This window comes from Pieris rapae, chromosome 3 (assembly GCF_905147795.1).
Source record: "Pieris rapae chromosome 3, ilPieRapa1.1, whole genome shotgun sequence".
NCBI lineage: Eukaryota > Metazoa > Arthropoda > Insecta > Lepidoptera > Pieridae > Pieris > Pieris rapae.
Genome location: NC_059511.1, coordinates 250,858 through 273,763, shown reverse-complemented (window position 1 = coordinate 273,763; position 22,906 = coordinate 250,858). Strand labels below are relative to the sequence as shown.

The 22,906-nt window shown below is 38.6% G+C and overlaps 3 protein-coding genes across 7 annotated transcripts in view; 1 reads left to right on the top strand and 2 right to left on the bottom strand.

The window, feature by feature from the left end:
• The window catches only part of LOC111002604 (protein bicaudal D), a 14,198-nt gene extending 10,425 nt beyond the window's left edge, over positions 1-3,773 (bottom strand). The window contains exons 1-2 of one of the 2 annotated variants that reach the window (XM_022272758.2): positions 3,391-3,773; positions 2,978-3,118 (exon numbers count right to left, since the gene is read on the bottom strand). In XM_022272758.2, coding sequence (XP_022128450.2) covers positions 2,978-3,118; positions 3,391-3,606 — 357 coding nt within the window. In that variant the 5' untranslated portion in view covers positions 3,607-3,773. Of the gene's footprint in view, positions 1-1,878; positions 2,037-2,977; positions 3,119-3,390 lie in introns of those variants that run through there. The other variant, XM_022272759.2, reaches the window with a different exon arrangement.
• Positions 2,238-12,418, top strand: LOC123690674 (cuticle protein 18.6-like). The gene is made up of 4 exons (XM_045634492.1): positions 2,238-2,341; positions 11,429-11,521; positions 11,589-11,685; positions 11,767-12,418. The coding sequence occupies exons 1-4, from the start codon at positions 2,312-2,314 to the stop codon at positions 12,276-12,278; spliced, it is 732 nt and encodes a 243-aa protein (XP_045490448.1). The 5' UTR covers positions 2,238-2,311; the 3' UTR covers positions 12,279-12,418.
• On the bottom strand, positions 5,159-22,784 carry LOC111002602 (guanine nucleotide exchange factor subunit Rich). 4 transcript variants are annotated; one of them, XM_022272757.2, is made up of 26 exons: positions 22,317-22,784; positions 22,127-22,234; positions 21,851-22,000; positions 21,384-21,567; positions 21,031-21,164; positions 19,999-20,090; positions 19,721-19,837; positions 19,442-19,598; positions 18,715-18,825; positions 18,382-18,639; positions 18,028-18,196; positions 17,674-17,862; positions 17,425-17,582; positions 17,276-17,347; positions 10,115-10,358; positions 9,904-10,013; positions 9,624-9,755; positions 9,330-9,425; positions 9,116-9,259; positions 8,652-8,766; positions 8,393-8,517; positions 7,974-8,128; positions 7,551-7,828; positions 7,356-7,479; positions 6,952-7,287; positions 5,159-6,200 (listed from the first exon to the last, which is right to left on the bottom strand). In XM_022272757.2, exons 1-26 carry the CDS (start codon positions 22,455-22,457, stop codon positions 5,888-5,890), a joined length of 4,212 nt encoding a protein of 1,403 aa, XP_022128449.2. In that variant the 5' UTR covers positions 22,458-22,784; the 3' UTR covers positions 5,159-5,887. The 4 variants fall into 4 exon arrangements, 3 of the variants coding, with proteins under 3 accessions (XP_022128449.2, XP_022128448.2, XP_045490447.1); XM_022272756.2 differs by having other exon boundaries at positions 17,425-17,585; positions 22,317-22,783; XM_045634491.1 differs by having other exon boundaries at positions 17,425-17,585; positions 22,127-22,248; positions 22,317-22,429.
• Between the last annotated feature and the right edge of the window lie 122 nt (positions 22,785-22,906).

The following is a 22,906-nucleotide window of genomic DNA, read 5'->3' as shown; positions in this document are numbered from 1 at the left end:
TGCATGAAAAATGCTTCGTGGCACCTACTTTTTAATGTTCTTAGCAACAATATGGTATTAATTTTATTAAGAAAATATTATTAGAGCATGTAATAAACTTGACCTAACCGATATTATCAAATTATGATGGCTAACAAGGAGGCTAATGCAATTTGTTCGACAGCGTGATATAAAGCTAAGGCTAGTCAACCTTCGGCCAACCTGTCTAGCGCACTTAGTTGATTAGTGTCTAACACTCGGCTCTGGGCGCGGCCGGCAGAGTTCCCTCATAATGTAGCCTCGAAACGACAAACAATACTTTGTCATGACGCTCAATCTAACTATTATTATTAAACATTATTTTTGAACATATTATGAAAAATTCACTGAATAATTAATTTATTTTTCGACTATCATCAAAATAACGTGCGTTCCATAAGAGTTTGAAATAAACATCGACCAATATTATAAAATAAAAAAAATAAATGTAAAGGATTAAAGAGCGTGCATGCCATAATTGTGCAGCCCATGAATAGCCGCAATATACGAAATACATTTTATTCAAAGCTATCATGTATTTCAGAGCTCGACCTAAAAACTCTTGTCGAACGAGAGGCGATGCCGAGTTCTTTGAGAGTCATTAACATCGCGAAATGAAAATGTTATTAAATTTCTAGCGAAATACATTTTTCTGCAAAGTACCGGCTCGATGGCGATATTTTCTGAATATTTAAAGTGTTTTTTTACCTGGAATAACGAGATTTGTGACGAAGATAATTAAAGTACGCAAATAACTAAATTGTACTTGTACTGTTAATAAAATACCCAGATGTAATATTCCCATAAGAGCCGTGCGGCTCTTAAAGTACAAGTATAGGACAGAAATTGCATTTTGCACACGCCGGTGGACGACAAAATTGAGTAAAGCTAATAAAATCCGAGCAAACTGAGTTACCTCGCTGACTCACTATACATTTGCATCGATAAGAAAATAATCACGTCACATCGCGCTATGAATTAATTATATGAAATATATATTGTCATTCTTAAGGGACCGGTTGAGGAAACAGTCACCACCAAGGCGCTACTTCTACTTAATAACTAAGGAACAGTTACAGTTAGTCTCAGGATCTTCATCTTCCAAAAACCACCTTATTTGAGTATACTTAAATAATTTGAATGAACGTTTTTGGTTTTCGAAATCACTAATAACAGACGTCAAAGTAGTCTGTCGAACCTAGTTAATCTGTGATTTACGCCACATTTCCTAAACAGTTTAAATAGTCGGAAACTTTAACATTTGGCACGCTGTGCATTGCCTCTAGATTAATCTGTCAAAATCAGTTGCATTTCGCTGTAGAATATGCAGCCATCCATCTCCACACATGACGGGGGACGTGTTGTGTGATTTATACAATTTGCAAGCGTATGAGTCAGCAATAAACAAGTCTCAATGATAACAGAATTGACCTGGATAAGCAGAGCTGCAGAGAGAATGCGTGCCATTCTTCTTAATTGGAATAAATTTTGTCTGGAATGCTATTAGTGAGGAAATATTTATTCGAAAGCAAAGCGCATAGATTTAGATAAAACTAAGTGTTATATCAGTATGCCTTGTTTGTATGGAGCAATAATCGGAATTTGGAGATATGGGCGTAACATTAATTAATTATTTAATTAAGCACGATAAATGAAATTCGATTGAAAAACGCTGTATTTGATTCGTTTAAGAAACGGAATATGGTTAAACTATAACTGGAGATTGAAATTAATTGTTTTGGCTGGTCTCCAGCTACGCAAACATCAACAGATTCCATTAACTATGTCAACATTGTAAGCGTGATTTTGACATGTTTCTTCGGCATGACATTGAGAATTACATACGTTATAAGTTAGTACCTCTCCGCCTTTGCTCATTTTGGTAAATGGTCGATAATTCCTTTTGGAATTCCTTTTGCTGTTTTCAGCCAGCAACACCACTATGAATCAAACGACACTTTCACATCACCAATATCTTTAAACTTCACACCATTGCGTAGCGCGGGAACATGAATCAAGGCCGGAATAAAAATATATTTCTGGATGTGTTATGGACAAAATGCTGCGCTTACGCCATTCGACGTCTAACGTTATAGACGTTTATTAAACTCTCTCGTGAGTAAAACTTTATGGATCGCTTTAACGATAACTGATTAATCACTCTTTTCAGTGAAGAAAAGATATTGCAGTGCGTTCCATAGCCGAGTCCCGCGTACAGTGTTCGAGGGTCTCGGGATGATTCACGTCAATTGAACTCATTTCGTCAAACGACAGCAGACCATAATTCGTCAGAATGTTTCTAGTACTAAATACATTTATCATGGTAAGAAAAATATGGCTTATTATTTTCGCGTGCATGGTGAACCTCTAACCTATTGATAATTTAATTAAAACGTAATTTGGACTGAATTTTTTTTTGTTCTCAAATAAATTGTGTCTTATCACTAACCTATCTTAACATTCTATCAGTTCTTCGTTCTGGATTAACTTGGAAAATTGATATAGGAGAACACCAATATAATATATATATATAGCAAAGAAAACTTTCTTAATTATAACTATTCTCCATGGCTAACATCAAAAAAAACTAAATCAAACAATCAATAATAAATATTCCAAAGATCAAATCAATTATTACAGAAATATAATTGTTATAGCAATTCTAGTTAATTATAATAACAATATGGTCATTTAAATTTTTTTAGCAATTAATTATCATATAAATTACTCAGATTATTCTTCACTTAGGTAAATATAAAAATGAGCTAAAGATGTGTTTCATTTATATTATAATTTAAACCTAAAAACTCAATTATACATGTATCTTACATACAATTGAGTTTTTAAGTTAAGAATATATTTCTAATTTCAATGTGAATCTAATTTCTATTCTCGCAAAATATTATAAATTCATGAGCACATTAGAGATATCTTGAAAATATTGCTCCAAATAACTCACCTGTTTAGTTTCACCTTCAAGCTCTATTATATGTAGAGTGAGGGAGCTTTCCATAGCTGCAGACTCATTGAGTAATGCATTTTCTTGTTCTATACCACTTTGTGTTGTCTCCTTTTGAGTTGTGTCAAGTTTCATTAAAGCCTGCAACATTCAAATAACTTAGAACTATATGTTTAAAAAAAATATAAGCATGCTGATTTAATACAATATAGTTAAATTATTTAGTCGTGTTTCTAACAAACAGCTGGAATCAAATTCTTAATTTTACAAAACTTCATAAATGAATTTGAATGAAAAAAGCACATCTATACATTACTAAACATTAAAAAACTATTTTGAAGTTACGGTACAAACGGTAATGCATTCATTAAGGCATGAAAAGTGAAAATTCTACGGTATGTAGGCCAGCTAACCTCCTGTGTGATCTCCAACTCGTGTTTCGTGTTTTCGTAGAGGCTTTCGAGCTCGTCGCATCGCTGTTGAAGGGAACTTTTCTCTTCGAGCAGTACCAGTCCTAGCTGAGCTGACTGTATCTTCTCACTACTTGCTTGGTCCAGCTCACGGCTAAGTCTCTCAATCTCCGCCTTCAGCTCAGCGATAGAAATGCCGCTTTGAGCTGTGTCTGCCATTTTGACAGTACGGCGGCTCTTTACTTAATAATTCATAAACAAACTAAACTATTTCATAAAAACAACTTTAAAACGTGTAAAATCAATGTTTCTTGCTACATTCTCCTAACAAAAGTTATCGTCTTGACAGATCACGGCAGCTCACAAGTCACAATTGAAAATTATAATTTTGTAATAGTGTTGTCCGAGTCTTCCACATCCAACGATTGTCATTGGCTTCATGTCAACTATCGTACCTATATATCGCAGTTAATACGAATTATTCACATTTGAACCGTTCCAAACACGAAACGTTTGTTGAATTAACTTTTAGAAAAAAATCATATTTCAATAGTCTAACAACAATGAAATTGTAAAATCAAAATATATACCTAAAAATATTATTTTATTTGGCTTTGTTTCTACGGTATTTTTTTCGTCGTATTTACTTAGAACGTGAGCGCAACACTATATTGCACAGATTGAATAGCGTAGACCACAGACATATTTATGATTTACCAGCCCGGAACAGAAGATTAGATATAGGCTATCGCTAAACAATTCTCCTCGTCTATATCAGTACTAATATTAAAAAGAGATAAAATTTAAATATCGCAACTATTAAAACTATTTCGAAAATTCTATATATAAAATGAAAAATTACGTCTCCGAGGTCGTCAGAATTGCAACGCATGTTCTGACTTGCGTCAAAACGGCCGAACAAAAATGATTCTTAGAACGCTGCTTTAATGATGAAACATATATTATAAAAGCTATAGATAACTATTGTTAAAAATGCTTTTCGTCTTATATGTTTTGCGAATATCTGGAATGTTTCACGAGGAAGGTTCTTTACCGGCTACGTTACGGGCAACCTTGCGGGTCTCCTCTCTTGTTTGTTTAGGTGTATTGGGTCTTGGTCGTGTAAAATGAGATTCATCAATTTAAAATTTATTAAATCTTTATTTAACACCAATCTGTTTTTACAATAAATACAATTGAAATAATACAATATAATAAAAATCTATATTATTGTAATAAATAACATTTCAAAATTAAAAATCCAAGAAATAATAATTTAAAACGTATACAAATAATCAGATAAATGAATTCTCTAGGTTCCGAGTTCAGAAAACAACGAATAATTTAAATATTTTGGGCAATCACATAATAAATTAATAATTTGAATTTTTACTAGAAAATTTTACAAAAAGTCTTCACTCGAAGTATGAGCGATGAATCATCTCAACTTTTCGTTCCAAAATTATTACTGAATGTATATTCATCAAAAGAGCATATGGGCAAAAACACAATAATAATAGATTCGGTAAATATAACAATAACAATTATTAGCACCCGCACGTAAATGACGACGAAAAACTTCACAACTTTAATTGACGATACAGTTTCAAAAGCAACTTAATTTTTGTTACGATTGATGCACGATTCTACGCTACGACAATCTTTGAGGAAAAGCTTTACAGATGGCAGTCGGATGCGTTTGGTATAACGCAAACGTCGACTATTACTGGTGAAATCGCTCAAGGTTCATTCGGAAGGTTAATGAGTGCAGTTATTTTAAATACTTTATTAGTAAACACTTAGTGGACGTATCATAACCACACGATTAAAACTTATTTTTATGTTAGTTGTCATTATAAAATTATATAATATCATTAATTAGGAGTGGAATGTACAATTGTCCAAATACAGACTAAGATAATATTAATATATATTTTTTGTACAAGTTCATACGATCGAGAACTGTTTCAATATTGGCACCACGATGGCGGTATAGTAAAGAAAAATCGCTGTTCACATTTACTATAATGAGATTTCCCATTGAGCATAAATTAACACGAAACAATATCAACCACACGCAATGAGCAAAATGTTAAATCTACTGTTATATTGCTATTTTACACATTAACTAGAACCTAACTATGTGCTAAAATAACTATCGCTATTGGATTTGTAAAAATTTCACTATAAAATTGGTTTTAACATTATTTATTAATTAATTTAAAACCGGTTATCAGAATAATATATTAAAATGTATGAAGAAGGCGCTCTCGAATAAAATCTGCGCGTCTTAAATTTATTCATATATATATATCTTTTATTTCAGTAAATTGGTAAAGATAATATTACGTCATCGTTTCCGGGAAGACGTAAGTTTATTTAATCGTTCAATGTCCTACTCTTCTAGTTGCACTTAAGTACACGTGAATTACATAAAACATGAACACGAACGATTTACCGAAATCGTGACAAATAATATACGATGACGTTGACATTCCCTCTACATGAGAGCACAGCCGGAGGAAGTGTCTCCTGGCTCGTCCGGCGGTCGGGGCATCTCGTCGACCGCGACCGGTTCGGGGATCGTCGGAGGCGTGTCCTTCCTCACGACCTGTTTGGACACCTCTTGGGCCTTCTGCGGCGGCGGCAGCTTCGGCTCCTGCGTCTGCTTAGGTTCCACGTTGAGCGAGCCCGTGCTCGGCGTGCGCACGCGCGGCTTCACCGTCGACGTGCGTCGTTCGCGGGCGTTGATGATCGACGTCAGGAACGGTATTTGGTTGCCGATCGCCAGCATGAACGGTTTGTACCCGACGCTGGAAATAAATTCACGTATTGACATTAGAACAAAATAAAATACGTTTATTATTGAACATAAGATAGACAGGTATCACTAATTCCACATCAATAAATTTGAACCTGTAGGCATCCCTACTCATCGGCAAAGAAGACAGAGGGTGTAGGGCGAGAGAAAAAGCCGGAGTAAAAAAAGTCTCGGTACTCTTTTAAAAAAGCAAATCATCAAACAATACTTATTTTAAAACAAATATAACAAATTAATTAGAAGCAGCCTGCCCAGCACTAGTCCCATGCCCTTTTATCAACTATATAATGGCTAATTTTATAGTAAGCCTTTTTACACAGCTTTTCTTTAATACATTTCTTAAGTTTAATAAAAGGCAAGAGATAAAAGAGCTTCTCAGATTTTATTAAAGAAGAATTTCCCTTTATCCTAAAAAGAATTACTAACTTTAGATTTTTGGGAAAATAGCAGCCTGCGTTTGTTTCAAGTATTACCATTGTGCGTATGTTCTCTTCTAGAATACTTATTCCTATTTTTGTATACATACATAATATTTTCATAAATATATTGCGAGGGAAAGGTATTCATTTCCTTGAATTTAAATAATAGATTGCACGAATAGCCCTCTTTTGCAAGATGAAAATAGATTCGACATCAGCAGCATGAACCCATAATAATAAGCCATAAGTCAATAAGCTGTGTAAGTTATAGAGAGAACAGAGAGAGAGAGACCAGGAAGACCAGGGCGTGAGGGCCGGACATACCACTCCTCGTCGGACCAGGCGAGCAGGTCCCGCAGGGCGTCTCGCAGGCGCTTGGCGGCCGACAGGCTGACGTCGGGCGACCGCGCTGCGTTGGTGCAGCGCAGGACGGCCAAGGCGTCGCGCAGCGCCACGGCCACCACGAGCGCCCATTCCACGCAGCTGGCCTCCGTCGCGAGCTGAAGGAAGTAGCGCAGGCGCACGTGGGCGGTGTGGTCTCCACGGTCGGCCTGGTGTTGGTGCAGCCGCTCCATTAGGGCGGCGTAGCGCCGCTCCTCGCCCTCGGCCTCACCCCACGCCACGCCCCCGCCCTCCGCCACGCTGCCTTCGCCCGCCGAGCTGAGACAGATCACCTTGAGCTCTAGCGCACTCCGCTCTACAATTTAAAACCTTCGTCGATCACGCACCTGACGGGCCCCGGAGATCGACAGGCCACGGCCCCGGCCAGAGGTAAGGCGGCTTTCAGAGACAGACTCATGTAGCCGCTGTCGCCGCACTGGCTGCCGCATTCGGCCGATAGGCTGTGGGTACCTACGACATTAATACCGTTCACCGAACAATCGCAACATTTTCATTCGCTTCTTCGACAATCTAAAACTCACTCGGAGCGACGCTGGTCTTCCTCTGCGCGTACTGGTCCTCGGTGGGGGTCGGGTAAGGCCAGTCGAAGTCCCGGTGGACTTGCTTGAGGCAGAGCACGGCATTGTCGACTCGGGCGGCCCTCTCCCTCTCTCCGGCCAGCCAGGCCACCAGATGCAGGTCGAGGGCGGCCGCCAGCTTCCCTAAGGACACGAGTCTCGCGGTCGACAGCAGATGTCGAGCGTGTCTCTGTATCATCATGTCGATGAAGAAATCCTCGGCAGTGCCGTTGCACGATTCTCTGAAACCGATAAACAATGATAGCATTATCACAATTTGAATAATATAAATATGTATAATAAAACGAAACATTGTACCGAACAATAACGGTCAATAAACCGATTATAAGAAACGAAGGATAATAAAGAACAGAGAGCAGAGCGTACCGGTCGGCCCTCGCGGGCACGGACTTCTTCCTCTTGACGGCGGCCGCGGCCGTCCGCCTGGCGGGTGGGGGGGCCGGGGGCGGAGCGTGTCCCGTTGGAGACGGCTCGCGGGGGGCTGCGGTCGTGCTGAAGCTGCGCCCGCGACCACCCGATATCTGACCACGTCGAAGAGAATCAATCAGTCGTGTAGCTCAAAAAAACTTATCTAAACCTTCCTCCAGCATGAAGGAAGAAAGTCATATAAAACCTGATAATATTAAACATTTATAAAAAATAATAGATATGAACCTAGAAGTTAATCATTAAAATGTCAAAAATTATTTAAGTTTTTACCTTTCTGTCTATCCGCTATCGTATTCAACCAAAAATCACACACACATATGAAATATGGAATCATCGAACTCTGTTGGCCACCATACCTGCATAGTTCCCAATATGACGGACAAGTCTTCGGCGTTGGGGCTGACCGTTTGTGACTGCACCACTTGCCCGTACTTCGTTTGCACGTTCACAGAGTTTCGAGGGGAATCTACGTCGTTTGGGTCTGGAAGTGGACAGGCTTTCATTCCGAGAAGATTTCACTCTCTCCCTCTTTGCAGTAGAGTTAAATAAAATGGCAGAAAGATCGTGGACTAAATAAACCTAAACAAATTGTACAAATGGAATAATGTTTTCTACCTATAGCTCTCAGGAAGCGCACCAGATCCCTCGCGAGGTCCCATCGCTCATGTTGTAGAGCCGTGTCTAAGAGCTGGGTGGCGAGCTGCCGGCTCACCGCCGAACTCTCCAGATTCTAATACAAGAATGCTTCATGAAGGAGTGTTTTTGACATAAAATAACAGAACAGGCGTTAAGCCTCAATCCCAACCGAAATTAAGTGAGATGCGGCCTAATGGGAGGGCAGACCTGTGCAGAAGATGCCCGTTCAACCACCGCTTGAAAGAACCCATATAAAGTATAGTAGTGCAATAGTAGTCATTGTGTTTTGTATTATATGCTTAATAAATAATAAATATATAATAAACGTACCGGTATTCGCTGAAAACATTATGCTTTAAATTATTCTCAATTACAAGAATTGATTTCATCAAGTGGTAAGACAAGACATTATTCAGAATTACAAAACTGAAGAGCAATGTTACCTGTAAAATAATTAAGTAGGAAGCGGCCGTATCCAGCATTTTCCTTTGCAGACATTCCTGGAAGAGCTCTTTGGGTTTTCCGGCCGCCGAGAAGAGGTACGCCCACAACGCTATCTCGGTCTTCCTTGCACATTGCACTATCGTCTGACATTACAATCAAATACATTAAACCGTCTGCTGAGCACTTATTTTCTTCTATTTAATAATTTGTTACCTGAAGATAAACGGGAAATTCATGAACGAACTCGATGACGCTGGGCAGCTGGGCGTCGGGAATCGGCTCTTTGCTGGTCGCTTCTTCTTCTAGAACCTGAACACCAGTGTCACTTAAAACTTTATTACCACTTACTACCAGTACATCTTTGTGTCTATCATCAGTAAAGAGAGATAATATATCAGTTACTTCTCTATTTCTCAATAACATTTTTAGTTTAGCTAAAACTTGATTTCGAAAGAAAAATTTACTAGTAATAACAATGTCTTCTGCTTTGTGGGGTCAAAAGCTTACCTCGTGCAATAAAAGCTCTAAGGAATGCGGAAAATAGGGCAACTGCGAGCAAGAGCGCGCAATCTCCCACGCGTGGTAACCGAGGTTACGGCGCAGTAGCTGCCGGAGTATTTGGTGCAGGTACACTTGACTCTGGTAATCAGATGAAAGAATTTTAAAATATGATCTACAAGCTTAGTGTAGGGTTTGTGTAGTTTCGACCAAAAGAGTCGAGTGGAGTTTGGTAAAATTTCACTGCCTCGTTTCAAAAGAAACGCAATAAATTAAGAAATTGACTTACCGTTCTATTGATGACACAGAAGGGCAACGAGAACACGGAGTTGGAGTCTGAAGCGTACAGGGTGGTGTCGTTTTCAGCACCCAACAAAATTGCATCGTCGAAAAGTATTGCTGTAAAAAAAAGATCCATTTTACAAACATAGATTTCGGCAAATATAGTGTAGATTCGAGACGGAGAATAGCCAAATTATAGTTTTGAATGTTGTTCTTACTCAACGGATAAATATTCAGATGAAACGGCAGCATGATCCTCTTCGCCATAAAAGTATGTCTCGAGGGGTCCTGTCTCCTTGTGGCCTCTCTTGGTAATAAAGGTAACCACACACGGGCACCGAGTGCGCCGCACCACAGCCATAGGGCACGAGATAATTGCGTCTGCGCACCGTTACTCTTGCCAGAAGACCAGACACTCTCAACACAGGACGCTAAAACTGTAGCTGGGAGGCAGCTGTACGCCTGTAAAGCATTTAGATTTTGTCAACCGACTGAAGGTTTTGTCCGACCACAAATGGCCCAATTTGTGGGGTTGACATAAATTAGTTATTTAACAATCATAACACTTGAGTAGTAGGTGATGGATTCAGTATTTAACCAATAATTGAGGAATCTTACAAGATTTCTTCTAAATACAACGCGTGTACGAGTCGGCCATATTGCATTTATAATTGACTATTTATGCATGATTAAAAACGATAAGTAGTTTAATTTCGAATCTTTTTTTTATTATCTATTTTAACAGTTGCGGAGAGAGAACTTATAAAATATATTCTGGACAATGTTAAGTTTACCAAATAAATTCTTAAATTAACTTAATAATAATAGTGAAAATATTTAATATATTCCAAGTTCACTAATAAAGCCGTATTAACGCAAGATTGAATAATATTACACAAATTACATAAGACGGTGAAGTCACTATTATGTTATTGGCCGACCGACGCATCCGTCGCGTGCGCATATTTCGTTCAATCAGTTCAAATTCTTCGGTACAGAACTCGGCGAACGCCTATGAATAATAGTAATTGGAGCAAGGCATATTCGTTTGCAAACATTGCATCAACGCCGTCACGCTTCATAGGCTCATAACCTATATATATTGATTTAATCATAAGGAAAATATGTTATAACATCAGTATAATTATGTGCAAAAATGTTATAATTAGCATTACGGCGGCATCGAGCCTAGTTGTTAATAAAATAGCGCCCAATTCGTCCGAATCATTTATTCGAATGAGCGTTTTCACCGACTGAAGGTTCTATGAAAATGAGGATGCCTGATGCAACCCCCAGCGATTGTTGTTGCAGCCAACGGCATGCATGAAACATTCGACATCCGGCAGACGTAAGTATATGAAGGTCTAGCAAACCTATAAATGGGCATCGCTGGTCTTTCCGAAACCAGTACGTTTTTGACGCCAAGTGACCGGTACTCGGTAATAATGAAGTACATTCTCGCGGTCAGTGTTTTGCCCTCGAATGTGAACTCATTATTCTTCAACAAGTTTTAAATCTCTATAATATTGCAGATATCGTGCCTCCTGGCGTTATCCGGGCCAGCGAGAGCTAATGGACTAGAAGGATTAGTTTACGCGCCAGGCCATGCTTCACCGGATTACTATGTAAAGGATTTATTAGTAAATTTATAATAAGATTGAGTAGCCCTTATTTAATTAATGCGCGTTTCAGGCTTACCCAAGTTATGCATTCGAGTACGCCGTAAGAGATCCTCACACAGGTGACAACAAGGCTCAATGGGAAAAGCGTGATGGTGATGTAGTGACCGGTAATCTTAATTTCCGATAATGCCATAACTTTGATATAATTAATAATTAAGAAATAACAACACTTGGTCGTTTTGTTCCAGGCGCATATTCTTTAGTGGAGCCTGATGGCAGCATACGAGTAGTGGAATACCGAGCCGACGACAAATCTGGTTTTAATGCGGTCGTCAAACGAATTGGACCTAACCTTCACCCAGAAGTAAAACCGATTTACAAAGCACCCATTCCGAGTTTGGGCTACGCAACGGCTCCCCTTACTGTAGGCCCGGTGGCCGGTCTTGGCGGTCTATCCAGCGCTCCATATTACAGCAAACCCTACAGTTCTGGAGCGTATTCTTCTGCCTCAATATACAAATCAGCAATTCCAGCTGTCGTGAAAGAGGACCTTCCGATTCCGGCTCCGATTTACCCAGCCCCCGTACCCATTCTGCCTGCACCATTGCCATTACCGATACCTCTGCCTTCCTTGCACCCGACCCCGTACCTGCCTCGACCGCGAATTCCGATTCCCGTACCGATGCCGTACGGTCCTCTTGGAGGATACGACTCCGTCGGTTCAAACTATTTGTATTCCTCTCCACTAAGCTACCACTAGTCATGGGAATGCGGAATTATTAACGTTTTAAACTGGCAAACCTTAGTTTTAAGGTGTCATCGTTTGTGTGATATTTTTCACCTTTTAAAAGCTTAGTGTAAGATATTTATATTTCTAATTTATGGTATTATGTCAGTCAAGATAGCATGAATAAAACACTAACCACGTGACGTGGTAGTTACGAGTCGTTTTATTTATCACTATATGCATAAAATAAACAGATTATATAAAAATTGTAGTAATATATGTTTTTTCATCTGAATATTACATCGGGGATGAATATGAAAGACTAGCACGTAACCACATATGTTCAAAACCAGTACCACCGCATCACACATAACATTCGGCTTGCTGTATTCGTGTTTATAAAAAGCCTACAAGCAGATAACGAAACATTTAACAATTCGCAGCGACCAGCGAGCAATATGTGTCGGCTGCTTTTGGTAATTAATACATTTCTAAGACAACCCCATCGGGTGTCCTGTGAATCAGTTTTTGTTTGTCTTTCATGGGATGTTCTTATACCAGCGTAAAATATTAAACAAATATTTGTTTTCAGATTCAAACCGTTTTACTAGCAAAGTTTATAGGGACTATTTGTAATCCTCTAGCAACTCATGCCATTTTGCCAATCACCACAATCGAGAATGCTGTAAGTAGAACGATGGGCATTTTTTAATAGCGCAGGCATATCGTGTGTTAGTCTTGAAGCCGCATTCATGTACCGCACCCGCTTCGGAGGCTCGATTAGTCAATGGAACAAACGCACAGAACAAAGCGTCTACCGAAATAAATACAGAGTAGAAAAAGATAGGAATATTAAACTTCTTAGCTTATTTTCTATTGCATTTTCATATTTTTTTTACAGCACCATCCCCAATACGCCTTCAACTACGCTGTATACGACCCTCATACAAACGATAAAAAAGCTCACTGGGAGACCAGAAACGGTCCAGAAGTCAATGGCGCTTACTCCCTCCAAGAGCCAGACGGATCGATCAGAATTGTGGAATATAACGCTAACGACGTGAAAGGGTTTACCGCGGTGGTAAAGAAGATAGGACACAGCGAACATCCGACAAAAATAGTTCAAAATGTTCCGCTTATTCTAAATCCAGTGGTGCCTCATGCAACAGAACAAACAGTTCATCCACTACCCATACCCATTTCATTGCCTCCACCTCCACTAGCCCATATAGGTTTACCACAAAAAGTTCCACTACAACCTCAAGTCGAGATTCGTCAAGAGATAGGTCATAATAGCGAAGTTCCGTCAGTGTATGGATTAGGTGCAGCAGCATTACCTGTTGGTGTTTCAAGGGTAGTTTTCGAGAGAGGGAGCCACCCTTGGGACCCTATCACGGGGACCTACGGTGGTTGGCGACCTCTACATGGTGCACCTAGGGACGTTCAGGCCACCCTAATAGCACGTAAATATATTAATGGGCACCTCCACAAGGTTGTTACTGGACCCATTTCATTGTTCGGTAAAACATTGGTAATTAAGAAATCATATTGATAAAAATTAAACATTCACATATGATTTCAAGTAATAGGTACTAAAAGTATTTACAGACAAATACAACTTGCTACAACTTGAATTCATTAATTTTTAAAGTGAAATAAAGAAATACAAAAGGCAGCACTTTTTTATTATACCCTTGAACATCCGGTAATATAGCAGTGAATACAAATAATAGTAGAAAAATAGAGTAGAGTACAAGAATATAATATATAAACGAATGAATAGAGAATTCAAAAATGAAGCCCATCACTAACGTATTCTTGATACCTAGACGAACCATGAAAATGCCTAAGTTAACATGGCGAAATTTTGTTTTTCCTTTCAAATGAATTTGCATGATTATCTTTGCATCGTTATCGTTACTGAAGTTGAGAAAGCCACAAAGTATGTGTTATAAAGTTTTCTGCTAAAAGTCCTAAGAATAAAATTCTTAAAGTTATAAATAATTAACGTCTAAAAAGCTAAAACATTACGGTAACTAACTGACATATAACTGTACAAGACAACGCATAGGCAGGCACTGTACATTTTGCTCACTCAAGGTTTCTTAATTTGATAAGTGTGGCGATTTCCTACATCGCCGGAGTATATAATATAGCAAGACGTAGGACCTTTCTTCCCTAAATACAAAGTAACAGTTGACTGTTACTCTGTATTCATTCGTTACATAGCAATTAACATTTCACTATTTGCTTAGATTCTATTGTTGAACGCGAGTGGTTAAAATGTAGAGTAAAATAAAATCCTCTAGTATTTAAAGCGACCCAGAAACTGTACAATAACATAATATGTAAAATTATACATAATACATATACTTAATACATACATACATTGGCATAGACTATTTGTATTAATTTTTGTTGATCTATAAGCGAGAAACAATCTATCCAAAAATGTTTATGTCATAGGTTATATGATTAGAACTAACCATAAAGCGGAATATTGCAAAATGGACCATCCGTCGCAGAGACCTTCAAACTAATCACATGCGAGGATGAATTGGCAATGAGCTCGGAAAGAATGCAAATTTTTACGGACGGCAAAAAGAGTGACAAAGATGTCGGTGCCGCTTTTTCCTGTTGGAAAAACGGGGCCCAAATAAAATCGAGGACACTCAAGCTATCCTACTGCACAGTCTTCCAAGCGGAGGCTACGCCGCTAACGAAAAATCCTGTGCCATACATATGTATTACCGCATCATTATCGGAATATTCCGACACAAGATCAGTACTACAGACGGTCGTCAATGGTAACTAATGGCACCCTCTCATAGTGAAAATAAGAAATAACATAAAGATAGGAAAAAAATCACCTAGGAAATGAAACGATCAGGATGAAATCTGACTAACTAGATTTTTAAACATCTCCAACATCAAACAAAAATTTTGAATGTTTTTACTGATAAAATAGGTTCGTGAGCCTCAATTTACTAACACATTTGTTTCACATTACCTAATATAAATATAATAATTGTCCTAGCCATACATTACATAATTTACAAATGATTCTTTTACCAATTAACAAGATCATAAAGCACACATGATCATGAACACCGGTCATCTTGTCTATTAACGGGTTTTAATTCGGATATTTATTTAATGACATCCTGCTGAAATTTCGGCGAATAATAATTTGAATAGGAAAAAAATTTACAAGCGTTTATCGGCAAGTACCTTTATCCCTTAGATATATATCATAACATACGCTTTGTATATAAATAAATAATAAATCACGCAAGATTTGCCTACGTGTGATTTCCGTTTCAGGATCGTCTACATGAATATTCAAAACTACGACTTACAACAGAATGTAAAAAATAAAATACTAGTATGCCTATAAACACACTTTTCTAGGGCACACGAACAAGTTATGTTCATTAGGACTGAAGACAATCGATCCGGAAAGGCTTGACAAAACCGGGCTACTTAATTAGCGGTTGTATAAATAAGCACGATTTTGTTGACAAAGGCACAGTATACTTCGTTTGCTCATTGGGACACATTGTCAGCAACATGAACTCGTATTTGGCGGTAAATGTCCCTCCATTTTATTGGAAATTCTTGAAATGGAAAGTCCTATGTTGGTTTTAATGTATACTTTATGTGCAGGTATCCTGCTTTTTGGCGATCGTTGCAGCGGCATTCGCCAACCCGCATGGACTGGGTCTGATTCCCGTTCACTCTGTAGAGAGCATTGTGAGTAGTAATTTTTATAACCACACTATTTACCAATCCGAATTGACCAACCTAAAATGAAGACTTTTCCAGCCAAACCCCAACTACAGCTTCAATTACGCTGTCAACGATCCATCGACCGGCGACAACAAAGCGCAATGGGAAGCGCGTGACGGCGATCAGGTGCGCGGAGCTTACTCCCTCGTGGAACCCGATGGAAACGTCCGTACCGTGGAGTACACGGCCGACGCTCTGAGGGGCTTCAACGCCGTGGTCAGGAAATCCGGACCCAACATTAACTCGGTAGCCGTAGCTGCCCCGGCGATAGTTCAAGCTCCCGCTATTGTCGAACCGGCCCCAGTCATCGAGCAAGTCCAGGAGGTCGCTCCCTTGGCGCAAGTTTATGAAACACCAATTTTAGACCACGGCCCATACCTCGCCCCGGCGACACCCCTTCTCGACCACGGACATCTTCCCGCTCACGGTCCCCTCCTGCCCGCTTACGGTCTGACAGCTCCACTCGCCCCGATCGCTCCGTTAGCTCCAGCGCCGATTGCCCCGGCACAAATTTTGGATTATTTACCCCTGATCCATTCGGCCCATGCGCCAATGGTCTCCGTCTCTGGGACATCATACGGGAGGAACGGACACGTCGCCCAGAGGTGGGTGGCCGGTCCTCTCGCCCATGGCCAGAGTGTCACGATAAGAACGAGGCATTAAATACCATATAGGGTTAGTTCCATCCTACGTAAGACTTCTCCGTGTATAGGTAACCTTTTCGTTACTCACGGCTCTAGTGTGTTCTTGCATGAGATTTTCTTGCAAAAATACACATAGGTCATAGAAGTTAAGCTGATCAAATTGTACATCCTGAGCAATGAAGTGTATCTTATTTATTTTCTGATTAAGTGAATAAAGTATTCTAAAAATTCGTGTCTATTTACTTTGATATGAGGCGATGTTGCATAAGCCGAAATACCGAACGCTTAATTTATTACCAATTTAATTTTCGCAATTAAAACGAACGCGTAACCTAATAACGTAAAATTATACGAGTGTAAACAATCGCTGTAAAGCATGATTTAAAATGTTAATTTGTTTTAATATTCGATAAATACATTTTGTACCAATGTAATCTGCGTAACACTATCATCTAATTTTATAGGATTTAAAGACCTAATAAGATTATTATGTGAAAGTTAGTTCGAAATATATAGAAAATATATAATTTTGTTATTGAGAAATTTCCAAAAAGGGCCAGCTAAAGATACAAAACAAAAATATTTAGTAAAACTTACGGGATTATTATCCTCGTCGACGTCGTATTCTTCTCGTTGAACCATCATCAGTTTTCCACTCGCATTGATCACCTGAAGGAAGCAAATCAAATATTATAAACACGCACAATGGTATTATTATTTCCTGTAAACCGTGATCTCCATCTCACCAGTGAATCTGGCGCCTGCATCTCCGACTTGGCGTTGCGGTTGAGATGAGCCATGGGCAAGGGGTCCTGAAGTCGGCAAAGAGACGCCGACACGACGCACGCGGGGTGGGACAAGGCGGAAATGTCCACAGCTTGTACGCACCGCAACTCAATAGCCCCTGCTACGGATCATAATAAATGTTAACTGCAATAACACATTCAAGGGCAAATAACATGAACCGACGACGACACAGGGCTCCCAGAACCTACCATTATCCAGGCTGAGCTCATAAATGGTGACCAGCGCATCCGCTCCGAAGACCACGAGCTGATCGTGGAGCACGTCCAGAACGAACACTTGAGACTGAACTCGCACGATCTTAGCGAAGCGATTGTCGAGCTTCGCGTCGCGAGGGTAGAAACGGATCTCGTCGTGACCGTCCAGGATGCTGTAGCAACCTTGGGGCGGGAAGACAGGGTTTATAAATTTAATACGCAGACGAAACACTGAGGAAATCCAGGTGCAAATAGAAATATAGCTGGATATTACTTGATGCAATTGGATAATTTAGCATTATAACTTTTGATCTTTATTTTATTCGGATTAAATGAACGGCGACCGACCCACGACAATATAGTGCCGCCAGCACAACATGCCTCCGCTGACGACGAAGTCCTTCTCCTGCGCCTCGTTGCCGAAGAGCTTCCACCTGCGGGCTGCGCGGCTGAAGTGCGCCAGGCCCGTGCGACCCGCCACGCACACGGTCTCGCCTTCCTCGTCGAGGGCACTGTACTGAAAGACGTCGGTCGAGGGTGACACAGAACTCTAGAACCTTCGATGGAGTTAGATCATAGGTCCCAAAGATTGTTTAGTCTGCGATCGATTTGGGTCTCTTAATATACGGGGATAAGTTAGGAAACTTTTTTATAGTGGAATCAGTGGTATAATTAATAAATACATAAATTTGAAGCACTCACTCGCAACGGCCAGTTGCTAGCGATGTATGTCGCCGGCAATTGTAGAACGATCCATTGTTTCCGACATTCGTTGTCATCAACAAATTCTTTGTATTTAGCACTATTTTCTATCTCCCCGTCGGTTTGTTCCTGTCCGCTCTCGTGATAAGCGTCCGCCGAGGAGTCGATTATCGACAGTTTGGTGCGTCTAGTCAGATTGTCCTCCAGGTTTATGTACAGTTTATCGTCCGCTTGCAAGAAAAGGTGTCTCTGGTTACTCTAAAATCATAAAGAATTCCATCAGATTCTGGTTATAGGTAAATTACATAATCAATTACATAAACAATAACTTACCATACAAGGATTAACGGTGAGGGGGCTCTTGACGAAATCCAGTTGTATAAGGCTCGACTTTGATTCTTCTTCCTTGACCATCCATAGTTGATAGCCCTCTGTTGCCCATTCCTGTAAAAACAGCAAAGATATCAAAAAAAGTCAGAAGGTGACAGTAGTTGAGATGTGGCTACTGCCAGAGCGAAAGGCTTCGTTCGGGTGTGCACGGAGCATTTCTGTTAAGCTCTATCGCTCTCAGAGTCTGTGGGCTCTACAGCAAATTATGCAAGTTTTACAGCTTTCTCGCAAATCGGAGTAACAAGTAGTAGTGGTCAATGATGGAGCATGTTCCCGCCTAAAACACGTCAACGCTGAAGTGCCACAAGGCTGTGTACTATCCCCGACCTTGTTTCTTCTGCATACCAATGTTATATTGCAAATTTGCAACATATATTGCGATGCAGACTATAGCACTGGCGTTACCCCTTACAGTTGATGTCGATCAGTATCAGAACAAACTTTTGTCTGAAGTCGAAGTTTAGCTTGGTGGAGTTAAACTAGTCCAATTGAACACTAAAAAGACGCGTTTTCCGCTAAAAACACTCCTACCTCGGACCACGACTTTGTGGAACCAGCAAGATAAAAGACTACCAACAAAAGACCGGCAACGCACTTGCGAGTATATAGGCCGCGTGATTGTACAATAGGTAAGGCCAAGTGGTTCGTAATTTAAAAAAAAATTACATACCATACTGGAGATAACTAGTGGGTTATGCTTGCTAAGATCCTGGTTCAGGCCATAATCCCATGCCAGGGAACACATTAGAAGAGCCCCAAATGTACTCCACACTGATATTCCACCGCCTTCCCAACTCACTGCCACGGCACGGCCATCACCTGTCCATCTATTGACGTTTATAGAATATAACAAGTTTACTCTAAAATCTGGATATCCATATAAAAATAATGCCTAACTTCACTCTACATTTTATAACTATATCTAAAAATAAATATAATATAAATTTACCTCATGCATTTGACAGGCCCCGGGTCGCCCGGAAAGTCCTTCGAACTGAGAACCATGGTGTGAGACAGTTCCAGACCACCCGTAATTTCATCTATTGTGAACACGTCCACCTGTGAACTAATTTACTTTTATTATTATGGGTTGAAATGCTCAAGCATAAACAACTTTCAATAACGGTACGTGGGGCAGATAAAAATATCTTTATTCCTAGGTGAGGGAGTCAAATGGGCTAAATTGAAATGCTATTAAAGAATATGAAATATATAATAAATGCATACTTTCTTCTTCCAATAGCGATTAGTCTGAATTTATGATTAACTCTTGCACAGGTAGAGTCATCGATGCCTTGCGCCCAAATACCTTGAACTGCCTACAAAAATAAAAAAAAGTATGAAATAGGATACCCTTGTACAAAGCCACATAACATATTCCTAGCTGTGTGCTTCTATACCAATCTATAAATAACAATTGAATAAAACATCTAGCAGATATCTACCTTAACTGGCAACAAAATATTTGTTTAACCTCTTACCCTTAGATCAGTCTCCAAATTTATCTGATAAGAAATTTTATTATAGCTTGATTAGTTTATGTAAATAATTAATTCACTTTCAAAGTGAAAGTCAATTAAATATAATTTTGCTTAAATGTGAAATTACAAGACTGACATCACAGTTTCAATTCCTTCAACTTTTCAACAGCTTTAAACTTTCGAATAGTTTAATTTTTTAAATTTCAACCAAACAAACATAGTTTAATACATTTAGGTAGGAAGGTTCTTTAATATAAGGTACAATTATTTAGTTTAGATACCTTTACAGATAACTTATGATCAAATAAATAATGATCTTGTCTACCTAAATGGCTCTTGGCGGCCTATTGCATCATTTTTCTTTTATAAATTAATTAATTAAATTTAATCAGTTAGTTAATTGTATTAAATACTTTGTTTGTTTGTTCCCTTTTGTAAATCTTTTTGTTATATAATGTATGTATTCCATCTGTGGCTATGTTCTCGGTGTATTTGTTTGCTATTATATGTATTTTGTGTTAGCTGTAGGAGTACAAAATAAATAAACAAATAAACAGGTGATTTAGTGAGTGTGATCAGCCCACTGTGTCTGGCACATGTCATTGGTTTTCTGTTTAGAGATATGCCAATTTCCTGACAATGTTTCACTTCTATTTGCTCATTGTATAGACTACATGATTCAAACACACCTCGAGTATGAGAGTGGCATACTTCACGCAGAGCCCCTAGGCAACACAAATATATAAATATATTGTGTAAAACATAAGCCAATACTTACATTGGGGTCAAATTTTAGGTTTGGAGCAGTCAGATATGCAGCACGACCATCATTTAAAGTTATACCAAATCCACAGACTAAAGGTGAGTACTCAATGTCATTGACGTGGGTATTATCTTCTAAAATTGGTTCAGCTGGAAATTTCAAATAAATTATCACAAAATCAAAAATCATTTGTTCATGAGTGCTTCTAATTTAACATTAGTGCCAGTTCTCAAATCAAAGGCATAGAACAGAAGAGGAAGAACTGGCAAAAAGCTCTCCGCCAATCTTTTTAATCACTAAGTTTTTTTACACAACATTTGTGAGCTGAAAGCCGCTAAAATTGCATATACCTACTTAAACTTATTTACCTTTTGACACTTGCTGGTTAATAGAGAATGGTATTCTTCCTAAGTCCAGACAGTAATCTCTATTTTGTGAGCCATCCCAACGATACCTCAATAAATGAGCTCGTGTTGTACACACAAGAATTTCAGTTCCCGATATGCAGCACATACGTGTAATTTGACCATCCCAAATTAAAACTTCTTTAAACTATAACAATAAGCACTTATTAGTATTTTTCCTCTATTATAAAATATCGTGTTTCACAACTATCAAACAATGAAGGATTCAACACCTTTAATTCTATAAATCACTAAAAGTTAATACATATCTAGTTAGAATGAATGAGAATTCTGTTTTGAAATTTCAGCATTGTAAGGTGCTAAAACATTTATAAACAAGTTTTAATCAATGATGAATGCCAATAATAAGAGAATTTGTAAAATAGTATTATTACACATAAATAACATATCACTAGAATGAAAATATTTACCAATGTTATTTTCAGAGATGGTATGACTTCTTTAACAAATAATTCAGCAGAATCTCGTCGCAAACTTGCAGTAGGTGGATCAAACTGTTGATATGCAGGTTGGTCACCTTGTACCTCAACATTATATAAGATTAAATGACCTTCTGATGTCTGCAAAAATATAATAAAAAATATATAATAAATAATATATTATAAGCCTGAGCCCAGATAGAACTTATGTTAGTATATTACAATTTTGTGGTTAAGTAGTAGAATTCAAAAGAAATAATTACATACCGAAATGCATATCATAGATGAGTCTGGCTTCCATTCAATTCCAACATTTATTCCAAGTCTTTGTATAGATTCAGAATTTCGTTTGTGATATACTATAGACACACTGGGCTGTTAAAATAACTCTGTTAATAAAATACTTTTTATGACCTGTGTGTAACGTATCATAACTAAAAACAAAACTTTTACGTACTTTACAAAACCACACCACAAAAGCATCATCACTTAGTGAAGCAAATAAGATTTTATCCCGATTGGACACAACTTGTTTAAACGCCTGAAAATCTATATCCACACTCCTTAGAACTTTCGGCCATCCTATGGGGAAATACATATTGAAATAACATTTAGACAAAGCAAATTTGATCTTCTTCCAACAGATTCAGGTATATTAAAACCTTGAACCTTCCACGCTTGTTATTTAGTTCATGTCAGTCCCTCAGAAAACATGTTTTTTATAGTACACACACAGGCAACAACAACGAGAATGAGGTGCAAAACATTTGATGTTTACTGCCATATTTACTTTTTCTCTAAATTAAAAATGTTTTATTCGCTTTTTCTATTATCTCCTAATTCCTATTATGAGTATTATTTACGATTTGGACGTGTCAAATTATATTCTATATCACTGACAATTTGACACCTCACTGGCCACTGCCCACTACCAATTAATCTATCCAAAGATACCAACTTATAGAAAATAAGCAACTTCACAGTCCAAGTCGTCATAAAATATAGAGTAAGTTGTTTTATTTACAATTCTACAAATGTCTCTATCTG

What these genes read in the sequence shown, in the direction of transcription:
- LOC111002602 (XM_022272756.2), bottom strand. Translation starts at nt 22,457, where the DNA reads ATGTATTTCCCCATAGGATGGCCGAAAGTTCTAAGGAGTGTGGATATA. An exon ending in TTGTGGTGTGGTTTTGTAAA is followed by an intron (nt 22,235 to 22,316) that starts GTACGTAAAAGT and finishes TTATTTTAACAG; the next exon opens with CCCAGTGTGTCTATAGTATA. An exon ending in GCGCTTCCTGAGAGCTATAG is followed by an intron (nt 8,518 to 8,651) that starts GTAGAAAACATT and finishes GTCCACTTCCAG; the next exon opens with ACCCAAACGACGTAGATTCC.
- LOC123690674 (XM_045634492.1), top strand. Translation starts at nt 2,312, where the DNA reads ATGTTTCTAGTACTAAATACATTTATCATG. An exon ending in TACTAAATACATTTATCATG is followed by an intron (nt 2,342 to 11,428) that starts GTAAGAAAAATA and finishes ATAATATTGCAG; the next exon opens with ATATCGTGCCTCCTGGCGTT. An exon ending in TGATGGTGATGTAGTGACCG is followed by an intron (nt 11,686 to 11,766) that starts GTAATCTTAATT and finishes GTTTTGTTCCAG; the next exon opens with GCGCATATTCTTTAGTGGAG.